Genomic DNA, 18,664 nt, shown 5'->3' with positions numbered 1-18,664 from the left:
TGGAGTGTATCCATTACAATTAAAACAATACAGAAAATAATGCCAACAAACAATCCTCAAGGTCACATTACAAGACGTAACACTACCTGACGATAGTAGCTTGCGGCAGCAGTCCGAGTGTGCGTTCAACGCGGCCATGTGCAGAGGGAACATGCCGTGGACGCCTCGCCTTTCAAGACACAAGATGACGTCACAACAATTGTTGTCTTTTTCTTTGTCAGTGGGCACAATGCATTACCTGGTACAGTCGGCCCCACTGGTGATGAGTGTGTTGATAAGCAGCTCGTGGCCATAGCGAGCGGCGACATGCAGTGGTGTGTTGCCGTCCTTGTCAACGCTGTCAATCTCCCCACCTGACACAAAACGGTTGAAGTTAGCGAAGATCGAAATGCATGCATTGGATCTTGATATGCCCTGAGGGTGTAGAATGGTTTGTTTGTAAGTGTTAAGAACATGTCTAAACGTTTTCATTATTGTCACTATTGGGTTTATTGTCATTATTGGGTTTGCTGGAGAGGCCCTATTTCGAATTGTATATCTGTATTAGATAAACAGGCTTTCATTGTGTTTGTTTCACTGTTTTGGTGTTTGAATGCACGTTTAATTCTCGTGTTTTATGTGGCTGTTTTACAGTAAACATTAAGTGAGAGTGATCAACAACAGGGTTCTAAACAACACAATTACTCCAAAGATAAACATTAGAACTTCATCAAAAATGAAGAAAAGAAAAAACACTTTTGGCCCATGTTGGGACATAAAGTACTGTTACAAAGATGGCTAATTTGGATACGATCCAAATTAAAATACAAGCTGTGTTCTGCCCAGAAAAATAGACATTAGTCAAACAACTTGCCATTCTGAATGAGAGTCTGAGAACGAGTGAAGCGGCCATGCACTGCTGTCATATGAAGTGGAGTTTTCCCGTCTCGACTCTGCAAAATGAAAAGAATCTAGTCATGAAATAAGTCAAAAAATAATAATGGTTAAATAAAAGTTGTACTTCAGCGTACACCTGTGAGTAATCAATGACAAAGTCTACTGTCTGTGATAGTGTATATCAACTGTGATATCTGTAAGGATGGTTTTGTTTTTAAACTTTACACCACATCGGTTTTCTAAGTTACTTTGAGTAAAAACCACAGAACTGTACAATGCACCCTAACCCTAACCCATCTTAATAAAATTGTACACGATCTAGTTAAAGTATTAAATTGTGTTACGTGTAAATCTGAAGAAAATATATTTTAACACAAATTTGAGTCAAATCCATATATGATAATAAAAAATGTCCACTCTATTATGGTAAAATGAAAAATAAAACATTTTTTTTACTGCCTTATCTTTTCTAATATGGTCCATAAAAAATGCATGCAAATACGTCATACCTGCACATTGACATCAGCACCGTTGTTCACCAGGAATTCCAGGCAGAGCGCTCCATGCGTAGAAGCGGCGGCAAAGTGCAGCGGTGTGAAGCCTTTGTTGTTGGGCTGGCTGACGTTTGCACCGTAGTCGATTAGCTCATTGACAACGGCGTCCTGGCCATTGAAACACGCCACGTGCAGCGGCGTGTTGCCGAAGGCGTTGGACTCATCGATCTGTACGCGACGGAGCACGCGCAAAGATTATATGGGACGAACTGATGACGGGCAATGGCGAAGGAACGGTCCTTACCTCCACAGCGAGGTTGAGCAGATGCTTCACTACCGCCATCTGGCCACTAGATGACGCCGTATGCAACGGCGTGTACCCTCGCTTGTCCTTACAGCAGAGCTCCGCCCCCTGACTCACCAGTAGAGAAACCACATCCAAATGGCCTGCAGGGGAACGCAACAGTGGACCAAAAACACGTTATTTTACAAAATATTATTCATATTACATGTATGCATAGTATTAGTATACTTCTCTGCTGACCTAACCACAACCACAAGGCCACATTTACAACCTGCACCATAATATCTTACTACATTAACTTGTATAATAATTGCCAAAAGTCCACGTTCTTCATTTACGTGCATTTCACTTCGCTGCAATGATTTCCATTCCATGCAGGTGTTTGAATTTTTGATCAGACTTTAACTACTGTGAATTGCTTTGTCAATCATAACCTGCATATATAAAAACATCTAAAAAACATTTAAAAAACAATGTGCAGAACTAAAAGATAGTTTACTTAAAGTTATTAAAAAAAGTACAGCGCAAGAAAAAATATTTTTGAAAATTGATTTTTGAAATTCTTGAAAAGACCTGTTTTTTGGGTGGGGGGCATTTTTTTAACCTGGTCTTAAAAGCATTCATATTGCCATATATTAGTAATTGGATTGCTATATTAATCAATTCGATTTTTTGTTAATTAAAAAAGGGGGAAAAAAAGTTCAATGTTATAGCTCCACAATTTAGTGGGTTATAGTACTCAGTCTTTGCACATTTGCAGGAATTTGCTAAATATGTGTCATCTATTTAGAAACAAATCTTTACAATAGCTTTTCTGTTTGGACTAGTGTATTGTGGTTTGGAAGCATCCTTGAGTATGTCCACAAAAGCACTAATAAAACTGATGCATCATCATCATCATCATCATCATCATCATCATCATCATCATCATCATCATCATCATCATCATCATCATCATCATTATTATTATTATTATTGTTATTATTATTATTATTATTATTATTATTATTATTATTATTATTATTATTATTATTGTTGTTGTTGTTGTTGTTGTCGTTGTTATGATTATTGTTATCATCATCACCCATGAAGGCAGCCCAATGAAGCGCTCGCCCATCCTTCTTATCAAAAGCGTTGATATTGGCTCCTTTGGCAAGGAGGAGGTTTACCATCTGAAACACACACACGGACACGCACACACATCATGAGCCCATAGAGGAACTGCAAGGTGCACACTTCATTTATATGGTGATCCTCTTTGTACCCTGGAATGATTATAAATCTATAGAGAGTATTTTTTGGACAAAAATATGATGGCTTTCAGACTTCTTTTAAGCTATAACGGTGTAATTGATGGTTGCATTATCAAGGTTGCAGAGGAAATTTCTCTGCCTCATTTCTGCCTTCAAGAGATACATCTATTTTTCAGTTCATAGCAATGCGTTCTGCAAGTTAACAATGATAGTATTGCCACTTCGAACCCATTCATATTCCGAAAATAATTTATAAATAGAGGTACTTAGCAACTAACTCATATTACTTGTAACTCAAGGTTTCACTACAAATCAAAACACTGCTTCGTTTTTCAAAGCAGTGCAAAAGACGGTAGCATCACAGTTGCCATGCTAATCAACTCTATTGACAAGCAAAACATCAACAGGAGTAGTGTAAATAAAAGGCGAAAGAACAAAAACAGGTCAAGCGTGTGCATTACCTCCGTGTGTCCATTGAGAGCAGCGTGGTGCAAGGCTGTGCGCCCGCCACGGTCCGACACGTTCACGCTGCTCAACAGCGGGATAATGATCTCGGCGCAACGCAGCGCGTTGTTGGCGGCGGCCACATGGAGTGGCGTCTGCCAGTTTTTGTCACGGGCATTGACGTCGGCCGAGTGGCGGATCAAAACTCGCACTGCCTCCTGCAGGGAAACACACAAGCCTGTTATTGTTTTGTAATGGAATGACCATTGCTGGGCAGTTAAAGCTGATATATAATATTATATAATATATAATATAATATATTGATATTATGCTTTTCTTTTCTTGTACGTTACTTTTCAATTTACGTGAAATCTACAGATCACTTTGAAAATGTGACTTGATCTGATACTGGTTGTGAATTTAGAAACAGTACTCTATACAGTACCAGACACATTTTTGGATACGCCCTCCAGAACGTTTTTTCATTATTCCAATTTTCTGAATCATAGATGAACACTTCAGTCATCAACACGATGTTGAAATGATGATGGAATTATTTGCTGAACAAAGAAATGTTCATCAAAACAGAATATGTTTAATATTTTGATTCTTATTTGATTCTTCACAGTCGGCGCCTTTCCCCCAGAAAGCAGGCCAATAATGGTGAATTATCAGGGGCTAATAACTTGAATTTCTTGACTTTGAATGTGCTTGAGATCATTTGGTTTTGAAGAGGTTACCAAACCTTTAATTTAAACTGTATATTCTGGTATGAATATTATGACAAGAGCATACATTTAAAATGTTTAATTGCTAGTATTGGTACCATCGTATCTCATCATTTTATGTTGTCACTTCTCATATTCATATTACATTTAGTCATTAGATACTCGCATTTCATTTCATTTGAAGTATTTAAGTCATTCACCTTGCTAGGGCAGATAATGTTGTCTGCCACATCAGATAAGGTAACATAGGAATGCAAAAAAAAAAAAAAAATCATACAACGTCTTGTGAGCGTGTTACGTAAAAAAATGTTCCCACAGAGAGTACAGTGGGTTAGGCCACCGTGACAATTTGACAACATATTTCTCACATTCCGTCGCGTCCTCGAGTAAGGTTAAACAAAAAATAAGATTTATAATGCCCACAGGGGACTTGTGATTGTAATTTGAATTTGATTCCAATGAAACTAATGTGTAGGCTATTTCAATGTTTATTCACTACATCTTGACAAGTCGCAGTTTCAGAATTGGTGGTTACCTATGTACTATCACATGGATTAAAGTGAACTGCACTGAATTCCATGGGGTTGGAAAAACACTGCAACCTAACTTGCTAATCCATCTATTCATTTTCAATGGCCGCTTTTCCTCATTAAGGTCGCTGGCTTGCTGGTGCCTATCCTGATCGTCTTCAGGCAAGCAACAGATGGAATTATACTTGTAAGCCGCTTTTTACCTTAGGTACTGGAAGTGCTTTGCACCAAGAATTCATTTACCTACTACATCAGGAGCAACTAGGTGTTCAGTCTTGCTTGAGAACACTAGAACATGGTCGGCGGTTCGAATCCATTACATCTCACTTGGGAGACAATGACTCTCGCACTAAACCATGTTCTGTCTGCGACATGTCGCTTTGGCAACCGATTGCCCAGCTTAGCCTTTAAGATGGCCATCTCCACCAGCATTGTCTAACCTATTCGGCTGTACTCTACTCGACAAAAGCACAGTCTCCACCAAGAAATCTTTCCAGTTCTACTCTACACAATCATTTTTTTTTTTAGTACCGTTGCTAGACCAATGAATAGTACCCCGGGTATAAAACGTGACATAACTACTTAGGAAAATATTGATTGGTCCAGACAGATCGTCAACAAGTTGCGCAAATGACCGGAAAAAAAATATTCAAAAGCTACAACGTAGAAAGCAAGAACAAAGGCTTTGTGACAAACAAATACTAGGATGTTTGAGAAGGTTCAAACATTTTTAACTTTATTCGCGGTTAACGATTACAAGTACAAGCCTAAACTCAGTTTTATAATAGACTGTGCAATATAAGCTGAAGCTGCCCACCCATATATTTGAATGGGAAATACGCAAATAGAGCCATTTTGACTATGAAAAAACGGACAAGATTGAAATCAAACAGAAAATGAAGATAAGAAGATATGAGAAATAAAAAAAGAATTATAATGCATCACTTTCATAAAGCACTTCTCTAGTCACTCAAAATGCTTGCATGTATTATTCACATAGTGGCGGTGGCAAACTACTTTCTGTTAGCTCAGATGCCCTGGGGTAGGCTGACAGGCACTGCCGCCATTTTTGTGCCTTTGGCCCCTCCAACCAACCACTGGAGGTAAAAATGGTGAAGGGTCTTGCCCAAGAAAACAACGACACATTCAGATTCAGACAGAGCGGGATTCGAACAGCTGAGCCACTTTTGGTGATGCAAGTGAGGCCTCCCTTGTCTTATACAGCAAACATCGTGTGTCACTACACCTTTTACATACAGTACTAATCAAAAGTTGGAAAACACCTTCCTATTTAAATGGCCTTAAACCAAATAAGCGGAAAAGAAATCTAACCTAGTATCTCTTTAAAACACAGCTTTCCGTCATATTTTGGTTGGGTTTGTTGTTTTTCTCGGGTCACGTGGTTTTGGGTCGTGTTCTTAGTTCATGTTTAAGTTTCCCTCACGTCTGCCTTTCCTCTCCACGTCTCATTAGTTAATCTGCTTCCCCGCCTCTCGTCTTCCTTCCAGGTATTTCGCGTTGTCTTAATTATTTTTCGCGTCTATTTAAAGTCCCTGTCCGTGTCTACAGCGAGTTGTTGGGTCATTGTCTGTTCTTGCCGTTCTGCACGTTGCCTCGCTGATGTTCTTACCCGCTTCTTGTATTTCCCAGTCTCCCAGACGCTCGTGAGTTTGTTTTTGTTCCTCGTTCTTTTGCTGCTTTGTCCAGTTTTTGCCTTTGTTGTCCTGCCTTATTTTTATTATTAAACCATTTACTTTTGAGCGAACCCCCCCCCCCCCCACCCCCCTGTAATTTTGGGTCCACCTTCCCGCACCTCAGTACACCGACATGCCACGCCGTGACACTCTGAAAAAATCATTTCAGTTTATAAACCACATAAGAAAGCTGTCTGAAGAAATGTGCAAAGTTATTTGGGCAAAATACGCCTACTTCGAAGAATCGAAATTATAAAACATTCTATATGAACAATTTTTGCTTACCAAATAAGTGCATCAACATTTCTTCATAATACTGATGACTTAAGTATGAATCTATAATTAGAAACATTTTTCAATAGTTGAAGAAAAAAAAGGAATTCAAGGGTGGTTCTGAACTTTTGACTTTTTCCGTATTTATCCATACTTGTAATTAATTAGCTCTGTAAATATACTGTTATTGATTCTGTGTTCCTGTTTGGACTCAAGCCCTCATCACATCTCCACTGCCCCGACTGGTTGCACCTGTTCGTCACGTCACAGGTGCACTGCGGCGCATTGCTTGGAGAGGTCAGGCCTCCACGCATTCAGTGCGGCGGTGTTTACCTCGCTGCGTGATGCCACGGCGCGATGGAGGGGGGTGAGCCACATATTGTCCTTGGCGTTGACGCGGGCACCTGCACATGCGGGGGATCAAGGTAAGCAATTGAAATGAGAGGCAGGCGACTGGTGAAAGGAATATGTTTTCCGACCGGAGAGGATGAGGAGTTCTGTGATTTCGGCATCGCGAAGGAAGGCTGCTGCATGGAGCGGGGTGCGCTTCTCGGGATCCTGAGGCAGGAAAGACACACCAGTCAGTTTCAGCAAAGCACAAATGAAGATGATTCTTTATTTAAAAAACAAATTTGACTAAACTCTACAATTGAAAAATTTTTAAGACCAGCCATGCCTGGTACAAAGAAATTATGTTTATTAGTCTTTCATCTGTTTGAATGAAAATAAACAAATAATTCAACTTAGTCACCCTTTCACTCCTGTTGGGACAGCTGTCTCTACGCTTTTCAAAAAATGGCAGTGGGTATGGGAATGGTAGCAATAAGATGAAATGGCATCGCAGCCCTTCATTACACACCTATCTACAGATTCTAGTGGCATTTACCAAATTTTCCATATGCAACGAGCCAGTGCTGGTTCCACTGTCAACAAGGTAGGTTGCGTTGTAGAATTTCTCGTGAAGTAACAAGCCAGTACTGCGGTAATACATTGATTATATGTGCTATATACAGTATGTGTGTTACTCTAGATTACACTGATTACTATGTATTGTAGGCGTTTGGTGATCATGGGATATACAGTCCCAGTGGTATTTTTTGGTGGAAATGGAAGTGGGAATTTGTCTTAGTTATCCAACCTTACTGATGAATTTATCTAAGTATCTTAGACTTATAAACAAGCAATATTTGCCATCATACTGTATATTGCTTGTTTATAAGTCTAAGATACTTCGAAAATTAGTTGAAAAATTATTACTTCTATTTCCACCAAGAAATACCACTGGGACTGTATAACCCAGTAAATTTTGTTGTAAGTTTTGTTTTGAGTTTTTTTTCCCGTTTTTTTTTTTTTTAAATTGGTAGTGAAATGATTAAATATGTTGAGCCTTGCCAAGATGTTAAACCTTTTTTTGTTCAAAATAAATTCAATTTAAAGTAAATCCCAAAATTTCTAAAAAAGACACATCTGCCAAAATCATTTTTAAAGAAATGGAAAAAAAATAAAAACTTAAAAAAAAAATTAAACATTTTTTTTATGTCCCATAAACCTTTGGGACTTCTTGTTCACCTGCTGAGGATGCAGCATGAGGAGCAACTGTGGGGTTCAATATATTGCTCAAGGAAACTTCAAGCCAGGAATTGTACCCACAACCGCTATCTGCAGTGAGCCACGCCAGCCCCAATTTCAATTGAATTTTAAAATTATTATCTTTAATTTTAAATTAATTTTATTGGATGACATTTTATCCAAAACCTTCTAAACCAGGGGTGTTAAATTAATATTGTGGGCCATATTTTAGTTAAACTCTGTCAGAGGGCCAGTATGATTGTAAAATCGAATAATTAAGTGTGTTCGTCACACCCTTACCTAGTTTTGAAATCGGCGGCTGGCAAAAGCAAAATCAAATCATAAAACTGAATTACAAATGCAATTCATTTCAATACAAAACGTCAATTACATGCAAATGAGTACTTATCAATGCAAAAACCTTTGCATATGCTAACATATATACCAAAGGGAAATAGCTGGCACAGACAAAAATGCTAACAAGCTAAACGCATACAAGATAAAACCTAAAATTAGCTAGCATGTAATCTACAGTCACAAGTTGTTTGATTAACAAACTAAATTTGGGCATATGATCATAAATGTCAACATTCTTACGAAGAAAGTACAATTTACAGACACTTTACAGATTTGACAGAGAGGCAAAACAATGTGTGTCAGTGACTGCTCTCAATTTAAGGCACATCCTCAATAAAATTTAATATCAACAGCGACCAGAAGCGGCGCCAAAATACAAAGATCAAGCCGAACAAAGCACACATGAAGCACAGATCTTTAACTGTTAAAGAATAAACTGGTACAAGGCCGCAGAGCGGCGGTTGGGGACCTCTCATCTAAAGCACATATTTAATCTTAACATTGTCTGAACTCTGATTTGAGTCTCTCAAGAGTAGTTACTTTCTGATGTCTGAAGTCCGCCATGAAAGAAGACTTCAAGACTGCAAAATACTTGCACTTTGGAAAACATTATCCACCCTTGTCATGATGTTGCTTCATTGTTATTTAGTTGTGTTTTCCCACGCAAAACAAAGATGGAAATAAGTCGTTTTGCATCACAGCTTGTGATGGAATTTTTTCACTTTATGCCTCATGTAACCACATGGAATCGCTACACTGAGAACCAAATGCCCGCCAACGGTCCCGAATGTTTTTGGAAAGAAAATTCATTTGTGTTCAAGTGTGCAAGGTTTCGTTAGACTTCATCCGTGATGTATGCCACGATTCAGGCTACACATGTTTTGTGGATCGTTTGGTGAGAAAAAAGGTGCGTAGGAGGAAGAGTAGTTGTGTTAAGCGATCATGTAGGTAGCATGTATGGGAAGATCTCTGCAACTTAAGGTAAAATGAGTCCTTGTGTTGCTGATACTAAAAAAAGCATGTGAGAATTTTTTTTCTTTTCATACTCATTTCATATTACATTGCTGATTAACTCATCTAAAGCCAGGGGCGTACTGTATTTTCACGTTTTTTTTTTTTTTAAGAGCCCAGAAATTCAATCAAAGATACTTAAAAAAAACGTGAAAATACGTCCCTGGCATTGACTGAGTTAAGTACCAAGGATTGAATGTCTGGACTCTTATAAAACGTAAAAATATGTCCCTGGCGTTGAATTGAATTTAGGAAGCTAAGAAATTGCTCATCAATTGTCATTGTATGATACGCCAGATGTCTTTGTATGACACATTCAAAGGCAGTCGGATATTTCAAACTCAGACAAATCAATTTACCTTGATTACCTGAAGTTAACAAAGCATTTTTGCACACATTGACATTATTGTCCTTTTCTGCAAGAACAGAGTGCCGTATTATGGAGACTGCATCTTCTGTGCTCTTTTTATTGCGGTAACTAATTTGAACGGATGCCACCATGCATGTAGAGTTGTATTGTTCAACATTTGTCTCACATCTTATTGGGGTAGTTCAGGGCTGTAGATTGCCCAAAACCTGTCAGCATAAGTGATCATGAGTGCTGAGACATCAACTCACTTATGGCGAGGAGCAATAACGCTGATGTCACCACCAGTGTCTATTGTTCTTTTCCACGTATCCAAGACAACACACAAACATACATGCACGCACACAGACACACAAGGCCCTGCAACTCTATAATATAGTACATGAGTTGATGTCAACAACCTCACAACTTCAATAATTTCATTACTTTTTATTTGTTCGGGGAAAAAAAACTAACCTCAAAAACATTACCGATACAAAAGAATTGAGGTCACTGCCATACAGGAAGTAAAAATTGTGTGAGAATTTTTTGCCAACAATGTGCCAACTTTCATCTGTTGATAGGATTTATCAAGCCAAAAGTGAGGTGTTAGTCGGCCAAATATTCTCATAATTAATCTACTGATAATAAAAAGGTGATAAAGGTATGTACATACACCTTTTATTGGCAAAGTAGATTGATTTACGGAAATGTTAAATTTTCATTACCTAAGATACCATTTTCCTAATTAAAATTGACAGTAATACTCTAATGGAGACACTGTATATGGTATTGTTTTTCAGTGGCAAAACTACAACTCTCCTGATCAGTACGTGATCATTTACTGTACACCCAACAAAGTTTTGGCAAAATGATGTGACAAATTACACCTTTTTGTGGTCAAACTACAGTTTTGAAGTTAAATAAAATGTGGGTGTATAAAGCAAAACATGCCTTGTTTTGTGAGTTGTGAAAGAGAAAAGGATTTTCTCTAACCTGTTACAAATGTGGAAGCACAAAATCATACAAAATAAAGTGGTCACAGTCGGGAAACTCGCCTTCAAAGTTAGGTTGACAGAAAATATCCGACTCAAAGCTCTACCGCAGCCAAATTTACACCACCGTTTTTTAATTGGACCTTTCTTGCAGACGTATGCAATGGAGGCAAGCGAGAAAGACTCCCCCTCAAAGAAGAGGATATCACAAGTTCGGGATCATTTTCAAATAAAAAACGAGTGCGAAAAATACATTTCAATTACTGCATGGTGGACAAGGCATACCACAGCAGTACAGGGAAAAAAACATGTATGCAAAGACTGTCTTGACTCCATTGCTTGTCTTGGTGCGCAACCTGGAATGGATGCTATTTGTGAGCTGATTTAGTAATTAGGGGGCTATAAAACATACTGTTAGTCATTAAGAATACATGTATTTGCAAATTTTTGACATTTATAACAATTTTATTTATTCCTTTTCAATGCAAAACGGTCTAAATCTTACACAGTGTCCCTTTAAATACCATATTTGCACATGGAGTTTCCGAAAATAAAGGAAAGACCCTCTCAAAAATCATTAGATGTTTCTAGAACATACCCTGTCACTACACTCTATAGTAGCATGGTTATAGGTGTTAAAATTTTAATCAGTAAGGCTTAATCAAGCACAAAACATGCTCAGTCTGCTCATCAAGAAGTATAATATGAAGAAGAAGAAGTTGAAGTTATTGACCCAAAAGTAGCGAACAGCCGGCTCTTCTCTTCATCCCTATGTGATTTTAAGAACACTATTATATGTGTGATGTACATATACCATTAGGTAAGTGCGAACTAAATGGGAGTGTTTGTTGACCTGAAATGTTATTCATTAGTTTTTGAATGCTAATCACAATTGCTAAGCAGTTGAAATAGGCATATTTTGTTGGTGTCTAAAAATGAAGCCGTATAGAATTAAGCAATTATGGAATAATCAACAGAATAATCAATTTAAAAAATATTCTACAGTATAAGCCCTTGAGCAGACACAATATTTGTGTCAATAAGGTCACTTTCTAGACCTTCTTTGTGCCACCATTAAGTGTACTCACCAGAGCATTAATGTCTTCGGACTTGTATATGAGCATACGGATTTCCTCAGGATCGCCGCTGAAGATGGCCTGGATGAGAGGAGGCTGGGGAGACAAAAAAAAAATAATGGACACATGGTGAAACACGTGTTCATGTGATTGTCAGAGAGAGTTGTGTGTGAAAACAAGCTGTGCTGTATGACCTTGCCGTTGAAAATGTCCTTCGCCACTACAACAGCTGGTTTGTCACATAGGGAATATTTGCACTGAGATACATTTTTGTCAATCAAGATTGTGCGTGCATGCTCGTGAGCGCATGTGCACTTAGCCGGATCCTTTGTCCCTGAAGCCCTTATTTTCATTTCTGGATGTCAGACGTGAAGTAAATAATGGCTGTTAGCTCTGCAGTGCCCTATTGTGTCATTATCAACATGTTTTTGACACTCACTCTGAGTGTCATTGGAAAAGTTACCAAATGGAAGCATCATCAGTCTACAGTATATGTCAGAAAATCTTGGGGGACTTTTGCTCAATGGGCCTCAAAATTGTCCAAAGAGTCCAAAAGTGTGAACTGTGTGTGCTATCTCTGTTTGTTGATCTATGGTACACAAGGTACCAGTAATAAGTCTAATCAAAACTAATCATAAGTTTTACTCTGTAAGTGTGAGCAAATCGACCATTTAATACTGTAAATATAACAACGTTTTTGTAATTATTTCCAGCAATACTTAATGGTATATTATGAGACTATAGGTGACAACTATGTCACTTGTAGAAAAGGAAAGGATGTTGAACCTTTTGCTTTGTAATTGTTGTTTGAACACTGCCTTTTAATGAGAGTTAATAAAGACTTTTTGCTGGCTCCAGTTTGATTCCGGAATGTATTATTATCATCAGTATTTATTTATGTGTGATTGTTTGTTTCCTATGGAAGGTATTATTTTGAAAGAAGATCAACTTGCAAGTCAAACAGTGCCTGTGCTTTTCCTCTGTATTTTTATGTCAATATCACTTCTTTTTTTAATTTTCTTTTTTTTAAATATACAGCCTGTAAATACAAGAGAAAAAAAATCGACCAAAGAATAAATACATTTAAACAATTGCCCACTCTGGCCATTTTTTCTCTTTTGTAATGTTAAATAAATAATGTTGGGTCAAGTGACAAAAAGTGTAAAACAGTCAAATGTTCCGCATGTAATCCATCCATTCATCTATCAATTTCCTATAGCTGCTTATCCTCACTAGGGTCACTGGCATGCTGGTGCCTATCCAAGTGTATATGTTTATTGTTGCAAGCATTAAAAGACAAAAAAAAAGCTATTTTTATGTACTTATTCTAAATGAATTGGCCAATTAAAAATGTGTATTGCATTAACAAAAGTATGAGGGGTGTTCCAAAGAAATCTATTTTCATCAGAATCTGGATTTTCATTTACTACGATTTAAATCGATATAATATGTCCTTAAATCAATATTACAAATGAAATCAATCTGTTTCCTGTCGCTACCATACTACGTCGGAAGTTAACTGTGCCATGACATCACCCATTCTGGAACGTCGCAGAAGCAGAAGTGTGCTGGGACCGTCTGCAAATTGCAAGGGGCAGAGGGGAAAAACAATAACACCATTGTGTGTGACTAATAAGTCACACATCAAAGAGCTCTACATGATCATATTAAAATGTCTCTTTTGGACATAAAAGCTTTGCTTGATTTTGCGGAAGGTTTATTCCTAGTCATCATTCAAATTTTCAGACGTTCCCTGCGCACTTCAGATCCTGCAGTGCATATAGATCGATTTTGTCTATTCACCAAAGAAGACAGTTTGAATGTTTTACGAATGTTGTTTTTTTCTTTGTAGCTAGCAATCCACATGGTCATTGAGGGTTAGAGCCATCAGTGGTCTTCAGTCCGCAGTCCGAATCTGGCACTGTCTTTCCATCTTTACTCGAACTAAATGAGAATCCCGATTCTGATGTAAAATTTATTATTGACAAACCCCTTCAAAATACACATTTCTACATGATGCTCGACTACAGTTTTGTTGTTGTTGTTGTTTTTTATTTTATTGCCTACCTTAATATTTGCTTGATTATGGAATGTAGTCCGCTCGGGCAAGTGAACAGAATAAAAAATTCATATTGTGTTATTACAATAGGACTCTTGAATCTCGAATATACATTTTACAAATCTTGAGTAGTAGGGTTGGTAAGTGAGTAATCATAATAAAAACAACAATATAGCAAACTACTGCTCCAGCTATACGGGAAATAACTTGAACTGAAATCCACAAATCATCAATAAACATTTTGAACCTTTTCAAAATCTAGCCTATTTCCAATAAAAACGATATCCAACAATTATTGAAATTCCAAATACAAATTTACACCATCTTCCCAATTACACAAATGATGCTTTCTCATATCTATAGTGCATGTGAATAACATTAGACATAATTTAAGTAATCAATGTAGAAAATCATTTTAAATATTTATACAAACTTCCCAATGATAAAAGAATTTTATATTTAAAAAAAACCTTTTTGTAAAAACAATACATTATTACAAAATATTTTGCACAGCCATGTTAAAAGGGATTCCTTATATAGTAGACAGAAAAGAAGTGACAATAGTCATTTATTGAATTTGCAGAATTGAGAGAGTGTATTAGGTGAAATCAAAAGCTGTTTCAAAACGATCTTATGAGATCAAGTTAAAAATATATTACATCTTTAGCTTGAATTTCTTTCTAGGATGCCGGAATACCCTCTTAAATGTGCCATTTATATTAACCATTGATGGCTTGAAATATATGCTGTTTCATTTACATGCACTATTTATAGAAAATCTGATAAAAAAAACATCATTTGCATAATAATTGAAAACATGATAAAGTAAGATTGTTAACTGCTGAGATGGAGGCAGCAAATATGGTTATGCAGTCAAACTTTACTTCCTGCCAAACTTCCTGTTTGCTCAATCAAGCCTTCTGAGAAGCGACAGAGAGGAAGCACGGAGGAGCGTTTCACTTCTGCTTTCAAACGCACCAACAAATCACTTCCTCTTCTTCTCACCTTGATCTACGTCGCAATGCGCTGCCTTTCTCCACTGCCATCACAATCATCATGTGACATTGTCTCACACTTCACTCAATTGGAACTAGCCATCCACCCATTTTCTCTGGTATTTCTCCTAATTGGAGTCCATCCAGCTGAATGGGGGAACAAAAGAACTCCAAACAAACTCAAACCAAACTACTCAAGACTGAGACAGACGCTAGCTTCCCAAACTCATAAAAGTCTTAATAAATAAACATATCAAAAGCACATTGGAAGGTTGTGCAGCTCACACAGCGTGCCCTATTTTGCAGCATAAAACACAGCGACTTCTTCACATTTCTTCACAGGCCCAAGGAACGGCCTAGCTGGCTCATCTCTTCCCCCCGAGCTCAACAACACACTTCTGTTGGCTGGCATCTCTCCACAGCTCCCGGGCCAACGACTTCCCGAGCTTCCTGCTATATTCCCAATAATGGGAGCATGTTGGGAACAACTATTGACCTTGACTTTTTTGAAAAGATTGTCTTATTGCAGTTGAAGGAATATGTCTGTCTAGCCACTAAAACAACAGCAGAAAAATCTCCTCAGCTGAGGAATCCCGTTATCAGACATCGCAAAGTTGTCTGAAAATAACAGGAAGTCCCACAGTTTGGGGTTAAGTGAAAGAAAAAAAAATACAAGTTATTCCTGCCCTGCTGCAGAAGGATGATGCTGCACCACGTCAGGAATTTATACTGTAGTGGAAACACGAGTCTGAAGCCTTTTGGGAATGACAAACAGCGGCCTCTTCATGAGCTATAGCTGCACAATAAGTCATATTCCTATTCATTTGTATGTACAGTATGGCTAATTATTTTAGTAATATGAATAGGCCATTTTTAACTTTTGGATTTGTTAAAATCAGTTTTCATCTTTTATTATATTTTTTGCATTATTTTCTTTTTATTCACCTAAAACTACTTCTGCTCATACAGAGAAGCCATTGGTTATTGTATATAATTTAATAAATGATGCTTGTTCAATTATATTTTCTTATATTTACAGGCCAATAATCATCAAAATGTCATCATCATGATGAAGACTAATCAGAAACATTACTGTCACTAGTATAATGCGGAAAAAAACATCTGCAGGTGCAACGATAACCATATTGTTTATGCCATTACAAGGTGCAGTTGAAGCTAATTAGGTAGGCATTGGATTTATGTGCGTGTATTCTACGTATCTACATATATACTTAAAGGTGGCAAAAGAGAAGCCTGTGTGTTGCATAAGCAATTCTCTGGTTGTGGGTTGTGTGTTTCTTTTATGCAAGTGGGATATACTCACTTGGCTTCAGGGGAAATAACTGTGTCAGCAGATATTTAACATACCTAAAAGAGACTTGACCAAGATTCTTCTAGAGCCTGTTCTGCAATCTTTGGGGGCCTTATAGTTTTTCCGCAGTGCAAAATCACATTTAAAACTCTTGACCAAGATTCTTCTAGAGCCTGTTCTGCAATCTTTGGGAGCCTTATAGTTTTTCCGCAGTGCAAAATCACATTTAAAACTCTTTTTGGGGAAAATCTTAAGGTGCTTAAGTGCTTATTTGTGTAGGAGAGAATCATGTGATTATGCGAAAACAAACCTCATACACATCTCTGAACATTTATTGTGCATGGATTCTCACTGACGCTATTGTGCATTGAGAAATGTGTTTCCACTCTTTGTCATTTTTTTTTTCTCTTTTGTCCAGGTTGGAGGGGAGACAATGCAAAACATTTTTTGTGATGTGTGTTTCGGATAAAACGAAGTGGGGGGAATACCTATTCACATCCAAATCGACATCACTGCATAATTGCCATTTTCAAATCAGTAAGGCTGCAATTTGGGAAAAATAAAAACCCTCATTTTGATCAATAGGATGGCTTTAATTTTTGTAAAATACATTGCCTTTCATATGAAGTCATAACTCATTCGCCTTTATATTAGCATAGGCCTAACCTATTATTTTAATGACCGTAGTCTTTTCGTATCATACATGCAGAATTTCCAATGAATATTTGAAAGCATACGTTGTGCATTTTAATAAAATGCCTTTGCATAACTAAATAGCTCACACAATAATAAACAGTGCGCCCTTTATTGATAAAATACACTTTGAATGTTTTTAAAGAATACTGTATTTAGACCAAAACAATATTTCAGGTCTCATTTGTGAATATTCGGTGACATAATAATAAAATGTTAGCTGGTTTAAGAAAAGGTCCCTATCGTTGGTTTGTACTTGGGATGATTTTTGGTTCTAATGCGCTTCATGAACAAAGTGAATGAAAAACCAGGACATGAACGCCTCCACTTCCTAGCAACCTATTGAAATTCGCCTACAGCATGCTGGTTGACTTGTGATATTAGTCGTTTTTATCACCGCAATTACTAAGCGCCGAATTATCGGGAATACAAATGTGGTTCGAAATGCGTTGCGTTCGCGTGTGAAAGTGGACAGCGGCGCTCACTAGGTGCGGGCATGCTAAAGCTAGCAACGGCTAGCGGCTCTACCTGGTCGGCCAGTTTGAGAACAGCCATCTCTGCCTCGGTTCCGGAGGTTCATTCACGCCCGGCGACAGCGCCGCAACCCCGGGGCGATGCCGGCTGCGAGGCCAGTTCCTGCGCCTCCTCCGCCTCCTCCTTATCCTCTCCGCGACCGAAGCGTCTCCCGGGTTGACGGTGATGGGGAAAAAGCGGAACCCGGTAAAACCCAGCGCCGAGGCCTGGCGCCGGCTCTTGCCGAAACGCTCGTTCGCTCCACCGGGAAGGAACCGCGAACAATCCACATGGAGGGTGCTGCGTTCGGGACTGTGTGCCCGGAGAAGTTCGTTCCTCCCTGGCGTGCAGGAGGTACAAGGCGGTCAAGCGAGTCGAGTCGTGCGGGCGGGCGGAAGGATAGGGCAGGAAGTTGGAGGCTGTCTCTTGCTTCCTCTGCTTAGAGATGCACAAGAGGCTCCCTCAGCATCAACAAACCCAGTGCGCGCACACAATCACACAAGCGCACACACACACTTTCTCACTGCTGCCTTCAATCGGCGAGAAAGGGAACATAATAGCAGGTTTGTAACTGATTGCCTGCGCGTTGCATTCGCCCATCGGTCACATCCGTGGTACGTACGCACGCAGTACGTACTGTATTTAAAAAATATAGGGGATTATTTTATACAGAGAAACTTTTTATTCTAAAGATTGTTAACTCATCCACACAAACTTCCAAAACAATTAGGTTCCACCCATTTTCTATATAACTTTTTCTCAAGCAACCTTTGTTTATACATGTTTCATTCACTTTATTTGGCCAAAGTTGCTGTGTGCTTTAAATCGCCTGCATAGAAGAAATAATACACCTGATGCAGCTGTAAAACCACTGGCATACACTGTGACAATCATGTTTTTGATATTGCATTTGTTTTATTCAGGGCCTTTTTTGTAGATTTTATTTCACTTGACTGACAGATTCTGGGTATTTTAAATTTGCATTTTCTTTTCAAGTATGTGATACAATCAGAATGATTTGCTTGTATGTAGGTGATCTTAGTAAGGAGACTCTATGTCTCTTCATGCTTTGTATCCACAACTGGCCGTTTGTTTTTGCAATTCAACATTCAAACCTGTACACACAAATTGCTGTGATAATG

General features: G+C 38.2%; 1 protein-coding gene across 3 annotated transcripts in view; it reads right to left on the bottom strand.

Annotated features, from left to right (window-relative positions):
* The window catches only part of LOC148423145 (serine/threonine-protein phosphatase 6 regulatory ankyrin repeat subunit C-like), a 39,931-nt gene extending 21,938 nt beyond the window's left edge, over nt 1-17,993 (bottom strand). For all 3 annotated transcript variants that reach the window (XM_088415028.1, XM_088415029.1, XM_088415030.1), the window contains exons 1-11: nt 17,538-17,993; nt 11,963-12,046; nt 7,076-7,154; nt 6,930-7,000; nt 3,389-3,589; nt 2,759-2,846; nt 1,675-1,817; nt 1,386-1,598; nt 854-932; nt 239-353; nt 87-169 (exon numbers count right to left, since the gene is read on the bottom strand). In XM_088415028.1, coding sequence (XP_088271154.1) covers nt 87-169; nt 239-353; nt 854-932; nt 1,386-1,598; nt 1,675-1,817; nt 2,759-2,846; nt 3,389-3,589; nt 6,930-7,000; nt 7,076-7,154; nt 11,963-12,046; nt 17,538-17,564 — 1,183 coding nt within the window. In that variant the 5' untranslated portion in view covers nt 17,565-17,993. The remainder of the gene's footprint in view (nt 1-86; nt 170-238; nt 354-853; nt 933-1,385; nt 1,599-1,674; nt 1,818-2,758; nt 2,847-3,388; nt 3,590-6,929; nt 7,001-7,075; nt 7,155-11,962; nt 12,047-17,537) is intronic.
* Nucleotides 17,994-18,664: the final 671 nt, after the last annotated feature.

Source organism: Hippichthys cyanospilos, chromosome 5 (assembly GCF_059441005.1).
Source record: "Hippichthys cyanospilos isolate Australia breed blue-spotted pipefish chromosome 5, RoL_Hcya_1.0, whole genome shotgun sequence".
Taxonomy (NCBI): Eukaryota; Metazoa; Chordata; class Actinopteri; order Syngnathiformes; family Syngnathidae; genus Hippichthys; species Hippichthys cyanospilos.
This window is presented reverse-complemented; position numbering and strand designations above follow the sequence as displayed.